Source organism: Rattus norvegicus, chromosome 8 (genome assembly GCF_036323735.1).
Source record: "Rattus norvegicus strain BN/NHsdMcwi chromosome 8, GRCr8, whole genome shotgun sequence".
NCBI lineage: Eukaryota > Metazoa > Chordata > Mammalia > Rodentia > Muridae > Rattus > Rattus norvegicus.
Window position 1 is genome coordinate 58,827,468 of NC_086026.1, and position 13,590 is coordinate 58,841,057.

At 44.4% G+C, this 13,590-nt stretch overlaps 1 protein-coding gene across 25 annotated transcripts in view; it reads right to left on the reverse strand.

Moving 5' to 3' along the window:
• Ncam1 (neural cell adhesion molecule 1) overlaps positions 1-13,590 on the reverse strand; it is a 300,044-nt gene that overhangs the window by 65,380 nt on the left and 221,074 nt on the right. For all 25 annotated transcript variants that reach the window (NM_001395708.1, NM_031521.3, NM_001395707.1 and 22 more), the window contains 1 exon segment: positions 635-709. In NM_001395708.1, coding sequence (NP_001382637.1) covers positions 635-709 — 75 coding nt within the window.

Here is a 13,590-nt window from a genome sequence, read left to right on the forward strand (position 1 = left end):
TGCTTCTGTCCTATTCCGAATCCCAGGCACGCCATCTACCGAACACCTTGAAACCCATTTGCCCATCCTTTCCCCACAGGATGGTTCCCCATTATTATCAGGGGCATATTTCCTAATGAGGCATTAGGAACACCAGCTATGGCATATTCCAGAGTGTGCACATGTGTGACGGTGAGGGAGCAGAACTCATCTGGTATTTGGAACAGTACTGGAAAGCCAAGATAGGTGTCTCCTATCTTGGTAAGTGCTACCCGTGTTAATTGCACTTTCAAACCTTCTTGGATTTCCAAGGTCTGAGTTACTCTAAGAAGTAAGCCTTAGCCCGATCTAAGGGGGCATTCTCTCTACAATCATGCTGCATCCTGGAGCTGTGCCTAAACCTGAGATAATGTACTCATTGGAGGTGTCTGATTTTCCTACAAAGCCCTTTGAGTTGCTCCAGTGTCAAGCAGAAGTGTAGACGGCATGTCACTAGGAAGGGAAGGTCTCTGAGAATGGTCTGGAATGGTTACACTGCTGACCAAGAGGAGAGCAGTGACCAGAATTCTAGGCTTGGTACTCTCAGCTTGCACTCTGAGCAACAGGCTTTGGAGGCAAGCTTTAGGACGTGATAGAACCCACCCAGGACACTTGCCTTGACACAGGAAGAATTTGGACTCTCCAACGCTGATTTCTCCTTGGCTGGGAACAATATCTACCTGCAGGGAAACTGCAAAAGAAAAAAAAAAGTCCAGTTCAAACACACCACTGAAATTTTGAGATAAAAAACCCCAGAGCTTTCACTCAAAAATGAGATTTTTTCCAAGCTCAGTTTATAAAAAAAAAGATGAGGTTTATTTGGCTTCTGAAAATTTGCCGCTATCGAAGTAACTTCAAACCATAGCCAGGAGGAGATACAGCTTAGACCACTCCTTCACGGAACTGTTATCTGCTGTCGGGATGGAAGGGCCTCCTGGGCTGCTCACTAAACAACAAGGCTTTGTATTCACAGAAAGAACCAGCTAGCCAGTCCCTTTTGGGTGTCGGTCTGAAGTATCTCTGGCGATTAAGAGCAGGGAGCCTGTCACCCCAGAACTATGCAGACCAGACGTCTGGATAGCTTGCACATCCCCTGTGCGGCCATGCTTGACCACTGTGAATCAGATCCATTCTAAAGCTGAGGTGCCAGTGAGAGCTCACCTCACCCCGCAACGTATAACTATCACCTATCTCCAGGGCTAAAAACAACATCAGTACGCCAATCAGTCTGCTGGCTTTCTGAAATCCCACAGCCTCTGCTTGGTGGAATTCTTGGCACCCCTTGGCTACTTTCCCTGAATTTTTATTTGACTATCCATAAGCTTAGTCTTCCCATGGTACTGATAAGGAAAAAAAATACACAACACCAGATCTCACCGATTGCCTGCTTCACCCTGCTTTGCGTTTATCTCCTTAGAGCAGACAGCAACTGTTCATGAAAATACAGTTTTAGGGTAGGAAAACGGAATGCTTTATTCACTTGAAATCAACTTCCTTCTGCCTCTGCTCTCTTTAATTAAATCTGAAAGGGAAAGGCTAGCACACACTGGGTTCAATGGAGGGAGCTCCTCAGAGCCATTATGAAGCAAGCCCCGTCCTACGTCCTATATCCCCCCCCAAAAACAACAACAACAACAACAACAACAATAACAATCAGGCTGGGTCATAGAGACTAGGAGCTCTTCCTTCCAACAGCCATTTTCTGTTCACAGTAGAAGAGGGAAAGCTTGTTGCCATGGTGACCAGCTTGCAGGCAGGGCTGGAGCAGCAGCTCTGAGTATGGGCTCCTGAGACAAGAGACCACAGTTGTGCTCAGCAGAATACAGGGATCAAAGGGCCTGCCTGGGGCTGGAAAGGGAATGCATGGTGGGGGGGGGGTAGGCAGATGATTGGGAGTACAGCGTTCCTAATGATCCCTCTGATAGACAAAGCAAGTCCTGAGAAGTGCAGGAGAGGCAGGGAAAAGGGTGAAATGGAGCCAACGTGGAGAAAAAATGGAAGAAAGGGAACGGGATGGGGCTCAGGATAAAGGAGGGCAGGAGGCTGAGTTCTCCTCCATGGATAAGCGGCTGAGCTTGGGCGTATTGGAATACTGAACCAGAGGAAATAGTATAATAATCCAGGGGTGGAATCATCTCTCCTTTGTTATTGACAACCAGTCAAGGAATTGGGGCTTCATTCTTATCCAAGAACATGTTCTCCCTACCCTCAACCTTTCTGTGCATAGCTCTTGGTACATACAGCTGTCCTGGGACATGGTGCTGGCAGGGTCCAAGTCCACAGTCCAGATGCAACCAGCTGGGGTTGCTTTCCCCATCATACTTCCCTAGCTGGAGTTAGATGGTACTCAGTCCATTGTACATTTGGAAATGGTCTCAGATACCACTGTCATCTGATTTCATCACTGCTCAGATGAGAAGGAACAGTGATGTGACTTCCTCACAGTCGCTGCTAGTTACAGGTCTGTGTTGCGGGCTTCCTGGCTCTTGGGTAAGTTCTCCCTCACTTCGCAGGGCGATCTTTGTGAAGAGGGAAGATGTTCTCACCGAATGAAGGAAAACAGCCCCACGTGCTGAGGGACAACCCTTAGCACTGCGATTTCTTGAGGAGATTAGAAAACCCAGGGTTAGGCTCCTCTGCCATTCTGAGAGTTTGGGGCCTAAGAGAGAAGGCTCTCAGCCAGTGCAAACCAGAACCTCTTCAGTTGCTTTTGGTGGCTCTCACTTCATGGGAAGGATGGTACCTTCAAGTCCAGAAACTGTTCCTCTCGCATGACTCACCTGGCAATATTCCTCTGTGGGGTTTCCAGGACATTCTCTGAAAGAGACATCCTTCTGTCTGCAAAGTTCACTGCCCATATGCTGAGCATTAGCTGTCAGCTTCAACATATGGATCCTGTTACTTCCATACCCTCACTGCTGGAGAATATCCTTATTCTAAGTGAAAAAACAGCCTTCGCTTTTTTTCTTTTTTAAAGCTCCTTTCAAGAAAGAACATGACTCTCAAGGGGGAGTCAAGCTGAAGAGCTTTCGGTCCCAAATACTGCCAGGATCTATCTATGGACAACGGAGAGAAAGAGAAATGCGAATTTCAAAGGAATTCCCAGCTTAACGGGATCCCTCACACACATTTATCATCAGTTCTAAAAAAAGAAATCTTCCATGGAGACTGCTGGCCCTTTGCACACAAGGAAAAGAGACTGATTTCTCTCTCAAAGCAGTAGACAGGGCTGGGACAGAGGAGCCTAGACACTGCAAACAATGCTTGGGTGTTTTAGACTGTAGTCAGTGCAGATTTTCCTCCTGCACATGCCAAACCTTGAATTATTAGGTCTAATAATGAGAAGGGGAACCCCGTGGTAAATTCCAAACTCCTTGCCTTGCCTCTCCTGCTTGCCTTCCACTTGTCTTTTTTTCTTTTTTCTTTTTTTTTTTTACTTTTCACTGTTTTGCAATAAAATCTCCTGAATTGTGCCTCACCTTCCTCTCGTTGTGTGTGCAAGATAATTTCCTAGCCAGCACAATGCCTACCTTTAAAGACACTGATCCAAGCTTTGCTCTCTCTCAAATCATGGGGCTCATGCCCTGCACTGCTTCAGCCTTCCCTGCATAAACACTGTCACCTAAGCTGCATACGAAGATTCGCACTCCCAAACCCAGATGTTTGGACCTGGGTGGGCTTTGCTGGTTCGGATAACACTGTCCAGTAATTTCCACATTATCGTCTCCTTATATATCCACCAAGCCTACCTACAGTGCAGTTCAGTCAATCTACACTATTGGGTTTACGAACGCCAGTTCATTACCGCGCCAATCTACTAATAGTTCAGGGAGATAAAGTAAAAGACCGGGGAGGGTGCTGTATCACCTGCGGAAGAGGAAATGGAGATGCAGAAAATGAAATACTTCACTCAGATAATGAGCAACTCAACCACGAATGAATGAAAAAACATCATGTAATTCTAATGCTCCAGCTAACATGACTCCATTTTGTAACTATTTTGAACCACCCCCCCCCTCTCTCTTTCTCTTTCTCTCTGTATGCATACATGTGCATGCTGAGTAGGCCAGAGGTCAATCTCATGTGTCATTTACTCAGGAGCCAATCCTTTGGCTTTTGAGGTAGCATCTCTCATTGGCCTGGAGCTCATCCGATTATGCTAGTCTGGCAGGCCAGCCAGCCCCAAGGTTCCACCTTCTCCACTTCCCCAGCAGTATTACAAGAACACACCACTACACCAGACTTTTGCATATGAATACTTGCAGAGCAAGTATTATCTCCCCAGGCTCCTAGAGCCTTTCTGAAACACCCAAGTAGGTTTATTGTAACCTGTTAGTTCTCATTAGTTGGTCTTTCTCCAAATCATGGTAGAATAGCGGAACCTTTGTACACAAATATTTCAATTACATCGCTGTCACCATTTCCCTGTTGTTAATGATCACTGTCCTCTTCACTCATGGATGATAATGCCATGACCCCCATTTGACAGATGGGGAGGCAGAAGCTCAAGGCCTTAATTGATGGCCACGTTCAAACTCAAGGTGAACGAAGTCGAAAGCCCCAGCCGTTTCTCTCATACTGTGCTAATCCCTGTGAGCCAATATTAAAAACAAAAAAAGTCCCATCCTTCCATAAACAGAATGGTCCACCTCGCCCTGTCTCATGTAAATAAGTGCTAGGCAGGGTGCTTGGTTCTAAAATTTGTCTTTTTTAGTTGATGAATATTCTGAAAGGAATGCTCCCTCTTTTAGGTATAGATAGATGTTTTATAACTCTCAGCTTCCCAGTAAAAGTAGGCTATAAAGTCATAGTTACTGCAGTAAAGTGAATGAAAATTTCAGTTTATAAGAGACGCTAAGGTGCTTATCTGGAGAGGTGGGGATCTTGTTAGGTAAAGCAACAGGGAAGAATCATTTATTCTGAGTTCCAAAGAAGTTCATAGATTGCGCTTAAGTCAGCATCTTCTCGCAGCATTTGCTTTCACTGGTTTTCTTCTCAATGTGTTTGTCAGGGTCGGAAGCAGAAAGTGAACTCAGTGGTCTCTGAAGTCATGTGAACATACTGCCACGCTGGGAAGCTATTAAGAAGATCACTGGCTACGGAAAAGGTGAGATTGCGTCTGTTCGTGGGCTCAAGGTCAAGGTGGGCACTATTGAGGAAGATGCCTTATGACTAATCAATTTAAGATGGACAGATTATGGAGGATTTCTCTGCTCAGAGCCTTCGCATGAGATGGGAGAATTTTCGAGAGCTTATTTAACAATGGTTAAGGACTTTTGGAAAAGGTATTGAATTGTAGCTTTTAGGGTTGGTTTCTTTCACTTGTTGCTTTAGAAATAAGCTATTTGTAATCACCTTGGTGGAGAGATGTGGTTTTGTTTTTCTAAGTATAACTAGGGGTTTTCGTACGTGACCACAGTTGCTGTAACTCCAGCCTCAGGCAATCAGGAGCGTTGGAACTGAGGTGGCCCTATTGACAGTGAACATTTACTCTTAGCGCTAGACATGAAACTCCAAGGCAGTAAGACAAACTGATGTGCCAGCCATGCTGGGTGCTCAAGGCTGAGGCTCACGTCTGCTGGAGTGTGAATCTCAGTCTGACCTCCTCTTAGCTCTACGTTCCCAGGCAAGTTAGTTATTTAACCCCTCAATACCCCCTCGGCAAAACAGGGAAGCTAAAATGGCCCACGGCTTTGGAAAGATTGTGGTAATTGATATGTGGAAATCACACAATACACTTCCAATACTTGTACATTCAATGGTTAATGCTAGGACCCACCTTTCCCAATGAGATTATTCTAGTCCAAGGGAAGTGTTGTTTTCCTTTATGGCTGAAAAACGGAAATTTCTTTCCTGAATGGTCAAATATGTAGCCTATTTCTGCTTTTTGAATTCAGTTAAAACCCAAAACACAACAATGGAAACACTGAGCAGTGCTCTGGACGGATCATTTTACCTGGACCTCGGTGTTCTCAGGCTGTTAAAATGGTAAGACTGAACTTATGTGCTAGGCTTGTCACATAAATTAAATAGGAGCTGGTTGTAGTTAAGTGTGGGACAGTGAAAGGCACCCTGCTTCCCCTTTGAGCAGAGGCTTGAAGCCCTGGTGACCCTGAAAGGTACAGTAGACGATTTGCCTCACTCCCAGGAAACCAGGCCTGTCTCAAGCCGCTTCCCATAGCCTGACACCGCCTGATTGCAGTGTGGGGTAAGCATGGTCAAACTTCCTTCATTCTGCCTCCCTGAGTGGCTGAGCCCCACTAGATAAACCCTACAGTTAAGGACTCAGGTTCTGGAGTCAGGGAGACAGTCTGAGTTCCAACTCTGTCACTTGGGAACAGAGTTGGCTGGCAAGTGGATCTGAGTTTATATTCCTCATCTCCAAATCAGGATACTGACCCTATAGACTTCATAGAGCCTCTCTCTCTCTCTCTCTCTCTCTCTCTCTCTCTCTCTCTCTCACACACACACACACACACACACACACACACACACACACACCATCTTAACTTCCCCCACAATCTCAAATAAATAAAATCCCCAATAATGCTTGTAACAGCAACAATGAGATGGTAGAAATTTTTTATGTATGATCATAGCTAAATCTCTCCCCCTCTCATATATATCTATATATATCTGTGTGCGTTTATATCTATCTGTATATTCAGATACATTCACTGAGAGCTTATACAAATGTGTACAAGTGTACTAAAAGTGCAAATGTCAGATTCATGCTATTCCAAGAATAATGTGATATGAGTAAACTTATCTCATTAGGGGAAAGGAATTAATAAATTACTAGATGGTACAAGAATGTCACTTATATCAGTGCTGCATTTATGGTTTGAGATGTTGCTGGAAATAGCTGCACAGGAAAAGATAAGGTAAACACATTCGAATATCATTAACCCCAATGCAGATGCTAATTTAAAGGTGTCATAAAGCACATGCTCTCAGAGATTTTGATTTCCGGTTGCATAGAATGGCATCAACATGGCAGATTACATTCCAGCTGCCACTGGAAGCATCCTGAGAGCTCACAGCTGGCTCACAGCAGACCTAGAATCATCTCAAAGTCATAGGAGCACCGCTAATCTTTCAGCAAGAGACTCCAATGTAAGTTATGTTCAAACTTGAATATCCAGAAGTAATGTATTTAAATTTCCAGGTCAATGGCAGTAATCAAACAATTCAAACCCCTTCATGTAATGCTCTCCCAGGATGGTCCCTGGGTTTCTGCTAAGAAAGAAGACAAGCTAATGAGTGAGGGAACTCTCTGGGTAGAGCTGAGGTCTCTTCTGTTTTTGAACATCTCAACGGATGATGTGTGAGGGCAGACTCTCTGACCAGAAGAGAAGACAAAGATAGCTATCCATGATGGTAGACATAGCTTCAGGTTTAAGCCAGTGGAATGGAGAAGAAATTAAAATACCTGGAGTAAAGACAAGTCCGCTGGCAGACTGCAGATAGTACAGATTTAAGCCAAATTCACTGGCAAGAGACACTGGGCTCTTTATGCTTATGTACTGAGCAGGCTTCCAAAACCTAGCATTTTCATAAACTCATTCAGACTTGACACTGTTAACCTGTTCAAAGCCATACAACAAGGGATGCTGGGGAAGAACTCCCATGACCCATGGTGACAGAACAGTGGAGGAAGCGATGAGGTGATCATGGCCTCAATGTCCTTGCATGTTCTACACACCCACCATTCACACCATAGGTTGTAACAAGGAAGAAAAAGTGTTGAATATCACAACAACCGAGACTTCCACGATTAACCGGATAGATGCCACCATCCAAAAAGTTCTGCCCCAGGAAATGCTGGCTGTGAAATAAGAGAAACCCACCTGTCAGAGCAAGTGATTCTATTCCTTAGCATAATAAATTACAGAAGCGGCTGAGAACAAGGCAAATTTTCTGCTGGTTCTATCCCATGGGTCAAATCAGAACCCAGAGCCAAGTTCCATAATGGCTTCAGCCCTCTTGATCTCTGGAGTTCAATAATGCCTCAGAACTCTTGGCCTCTTGAGTTTGCTGCATCAAACTATCGTTTTATTAGTTCTAACTTTAAAAATCAAATGGTTTTGGTTTACTGGAAGAAATAGTATGGGACAGGGTCCAGGCTCAGTAGGTGAAAAGCACCAGCACCAGCCTGCAGAAATTGAGATCCCCAGAACTCATGGAAAGCTGGATGTGGTAGCATGCATCCGTAATTCCAGTTTCTCTACGGAGATGGGAGGCAGACACTGGAGAATACCCTGAAGTTTGGGAGGCATACAGGCTGACTGACATGCCCAGTGACACATGGTAAGAAAGCCTGTTTCAGAACAAGGTAGAAGCAAGGACTGACATGGGGGCTTCTCTTCTGACCACATATACTGGCTACACTGTCATAAGGGGCCACAGTCCCTCCCACCATATATATGCATTTATATAAGTATCCATATACACATATACATATACCATTTACACAAGCATAGACTACTAAACACACACACACACACACACACACACACACAGGAATTGTCAATGGCTGAAAACTATGTTTGCTGGGCCCCGATCCACCTAGCAGCTGGAAAATGTAATTAACTCTAGGTCACTTCACGCCTTGTATTTCTGACTACAGAGAGAGAGAGAAAAACACATGTTGGTTAATCCGTTTGGAAATAAGAATCGCATAGTTTGCTGCCCCTACTCCCACCACCAATGCACTATCTCCAATACTCAAAGGAATACCAAGCATGGACATAAGCCCACAAACTTTAACTGCATCCACAGATTTTAGCACTGGGCCAGCAGAGAAGCCAGCCTACCCATCAAAAAGAGCATATTTTCTCATCTTAAAATATACTTAAATTTTTACTGTCTTTTATGTTCGCCAAAGCATCAAGTCAGAGGTGTCCTCATAGTGTCTCACCAGGGCCAGCTTCCAGTCTGGGAATAAAATTCTTTGGAATTGGGCACTAGACCAGTCTCTTACAGTGCATAACAGGTGAGGGCAAGAACGTTCTAGAGCATCTAACCCAAGGAGAGCATAGCCATGTGTATGTGTGCCCAGAAGCTGTAACATAGTCTATTTCTAACTTGGCTTCTCATCCTGCGCTATCACGGAAGGCCAGGGTTGTAGAGTTAATTAGTAACCAAGGAGGCAGAGCAGGAAGGAACCTGGTCTCCTCTCATCAACTCCTTTACTTTACTTTCAGAAACACCAGGAGTGGAAATTTCATATGCTTTAGTGAGGTTTGGAAGCCCTGAGGTTGACCACAAATGTTGAACTCCTGACATAGGACTGCCCTTTGTTTCTGTGTCTTATTTTCCTGTGTATCTATCTCAGTAGCTAGTTCTGATTTCTCTTTATTTGGTTTGCCCTAGTCTCATCCCCAACCCCAAAGAGTCAGGGTAATCAAGGAGAAAAACAGCTCTAAAAAGCTGAGTTCGAACAACTCATGCTGACGAAGGCTTTGTGATGAAGCTGTTTAAACTGTCCAAATGAGCCCAACCCAGGCAGTTTCTATTAATTAATTAAGTGACTGATTTGCTTGTTTGTTATGTGTATGGTATAATGTGCACAAGGAAGTCATAGCAGGCCTTCAGGTGTCCTCCGTCTCCACCTTATTACCTTAAAAAGGGTCTCTCATTGAACCTGAAATTTGCATTTTTCACTCAGTTGGCCACTCAGGGCTCTCCTGGGAGCTGCACAAATCTACCACTTAAAGTTGCAATTACATGCATGCCAGCTATGCCTGACTCTTTACATGGGTGTTAAGGATTTGAACTCAGATCTTACAGCAAGCACTCTTACCCACTGAATCATCTACCTAGTCCTCCAGGGGAAGCTTTTTGTTTTTTTTTGTTTTGTTTTGTTTTTTGTTTTTTTTGTTTTTGTTTTTTTTTTTGTTGTTGTTCCCTTTCTCTGGGTAGACTCTGGTGGTGGGCAGGGCAGCACCTTATGTGAAGCCACATTAGGGAAATGCAGGGCAAGGAGGCAAATAGATGTTTGGAACTCAGATGAAGTTCTCCAGATAAATAGAATCCATCAATCAGGGCTTCTTGGTGAACCACCACATGCTAGACACCCAGGATGCTCCCAACAATGCAGTCTCAGGTTGCTCTCTGCACCTTTGCCTTAGCAAAATGACTCATTGGCATCTTTCTCTCAGCCATAAAAGGGTACTGATATGAGGCAAAATTCCCTCACCCCACTTCCAACAGCTTCTGCTAACATGGCAAGAAACTGGGATGCTATCTTTCAATATTTGTCCAGCTGTTGTTTGCAGATGTTGTATTCTTTACACTGAGAAAATAGAAAGTTAGAGAGTGCTGGCATGCAACTTCATCCTGAGACTTTTAGATATTGCCAATGTCTTTCAAAAATGTCCTTATGTGTTGATGGCTTTAAGCACATCTGGGCTATTGAAGATACAGAGCTTAATACTCCTCAAACAAACATTGCTCAGAATTGTCAAAATCACTTTTCCATGAAGTGAAAATTCTACACACTCAATGATATGTATGTGATTATTGTGGGCCAGGCAATGTTTAATTTATTTAATCTTTACAACAATCCCATGAGGTTGGTACTATTTTGTCCTATTGGAATAATGAAGGAACTGTGTAAACAGAATTGAACCTAGACTGACCTGCCTCCAGGGACTTGTTTTAGATATGAACTTAATACCGTCAGTCTCAAAGCGATCTTTGATGAAAGTTTATTGTTTTTCTGCTAGAGGAGCTGGCAAACAGGCACAGTTAGAGAAAGACACCACAGGCTAAGAACGGTTCTGATAGAACTCTTTCTGACTCTGAGCAGTGGCTAAAATCAGTTGCCAAACCCACAAAGCCATTCTCTCACCTCTATAGCCCTTCCCAGAACCCTATGCTCATCACCCATAGGTCTGGCATCAAAGCATTCTTGCAGCTCATTCTACAACTGTGATAGCTCTGTGCTCAGCATTGATGGTGGCCATCACTCCAGGGACAGGACCAAAGGAGTTGGGTTTTCCCCAGTGTGGGTTCTGAATTAGTCATTGTTTTTCCTATTGCAATGCCAGTATAAAATGATTCTTTGTTGCATGTGGTGGGTGCATACCTGTCATCACAGTATGCTGCAAGGAAGGTGGGAAGTCTGAGGATAGTGTGGGACGCACGACAAGAACCTGTCTCAGAGCAACAACAGCACTCTTGATGCTGTCTGGATTGTGAATATTTGGTTCATCCTCAAAATCATTTGTAGTCATTTATGAGGGCTCTGAACTTGGGCATCTCGAGGCTGCTATCCTCTTGAAGAGGTGATCTGCTGCATGACCCTGGCAAAGGAATTCCTGTCAGAGGTCACACTTGTTTCTATTGGGTGCAGAATCCAATGTCAAACCACATAACTACTCTTAACCCAACCGAATGGTGTTTGACCTGATGGATAATACACTCGGCCACATTACACAAAGGTTGGAGTGGGGAGCACAAGAATAGCCGAGCATTTGAACAACAATTCTTTGAATAGTATAGCTATTGTTCTTGAGTTAACCAGGCTGCTTCATTAACTTAGGGAGCCGGCAAGAATTCCCTTCTCGGCATCCCAGCCCTCTATTGGGGATCAGTGCAAGCTGCAATGTTGTATCACCACCATGCCTCTCAGAAGCCCAGAACTTAGCATGGCTTTAGGTTGGGGAGGGATGGGTGTTAAAGAGAAGGGGCCGAAGCAGAGCGTGCCAAGGGCCAAGGAAAGGACAATTTAGGCACACATAAATGCAAATGTTGAGTGTCTACACCACTTCATCTGCCATCCATGTGATTATTCAGAGTGCTAATCTCGAAATCTCAGCATCATCTCCAGGCTACTGAGACCCCACTTCAGCTCCCGCAGTGTGATTTCAGGGAGGGGGATGAGCCTCACATCTCACCCCATCCCAGGTTGGTGTCTATCCCTTCTTGGAATTTTTTTCCTTATATTTTATATTCCTAATAACAGCAGCAACTCGTGGGTGTACTCCGGGTTGCTGGTGGTTCTTTTTCTGACTTATGAGGAATGGAGTGTCTTAGGAAGCGTTTGCTGGGAAGATGGACAATGGTGGAAGTGTCACCAGTTGGCAGTCAGGGAGAACATGACTATATCATCCTGGCAGGTGGGGTCTCCCATATGTGCTAGCCTGCCCCTTTCATTCTGCTTAGAATAATTCTGCAACCCTGAGGATTCAAGTCACACGAATTGAGCCTGGACCATGATATCCTCACATCCTTCAGAGATTCTGGCTTGTGTTCTCAACAAGATTTTACGAAAGCCGACATTACCAAGTCCTTTTATCGTTTACTTACACTCGATCCCTAACACATTACCCACACCATACTCTCCTTGACACTCTCACTGTGGTTGTACAAGCAGAAGAGTCTTTGGATTCCAGCCTGTGGAATCAAAGGCAGGAACATGAAAGGCCCCATGGTACTGTGTTGTCAAGCACTTTGATGTTCAAGGACTGCAGTCTGACTTGACCCCAGAGAGCCAATTGAAAGGTCAAGGGACAAATAATGAGGCTCACCCTTGAGGGCCAGACATCCAACAATCTCCTGCCAAGGTAAGGAGTCTTGTTTTAAGAAGATTTTCACATGGACAGTCCTTCTTTCACCCTTCAAGGTGACAGAGTCCTTATAAGAATTATGTATCTGAACTGCTTGTTCCTGGACCTTTCATACCGATATTCACAAGGAAAAATCTACCCCATGGAAAAGTCTGCAGGTCTTGGAAACTTCTTCTTGTCATCTTCAGGAGAACAAACTATCCTCTCTGCGCTGGGAGTCTACAGTGACCACCATGAACCTGGCCTAATGGTCCCTATGTCATGTTTAAATAAGGGACATGGAATAGGATACAGAAAAAAAAACCCCACAGAGACATAGACACACAGAATAATGGACATGGACATAAATATAAACAGATCCATATGCAGGCACACATACGTGAATGTAAACACATAGTCATGGATATAAGTACACAGAGATTCACATATAGATGCACATCGGCTGGGCTACATAATGAGCTCGAGGTGAGCGTGGGCTCCATAGTGAGACCCTATTTGGAAAAGGAGAGCTTAGAAATTCCTAGCACCAGAGCACACCGCTTGTGAAAACACACATACTGTGTCACCAGCTGGATTAGATGTACACATTCAATTATGATAGACCCCGAATGACTGTGTTACTGGTTTTATGCATTAAATATTCTATGGCTTGTATTATTTTACTATGTACTCTTTCCACCTATAAAAATTGAAAAGGACTGTAAAGCAGTGTGCCTGCCACATTACCCAGCGGCAACCTCACGCAGCTTTTTTTTTTTTTTTTTTTAGCACCTAATCAAGAGACACATGGAGGCACGGCAAAGGGTCCTGGTGGTCACACATCCTACCCCATCCCTATCTCTGCTGCCTTCTGGGGAGTCAGAGAGCCCCATTGCAGGCCTGTGCTGTGGGCTCTATAATCTCAAGAATCTCAAAGGCTCAACTCTGCCACATGGGTCAGACTCTATAGAGGCCCTGCCATGCTGTCTGTCCCTAGTGCTGGATGAACTCTCCTCAG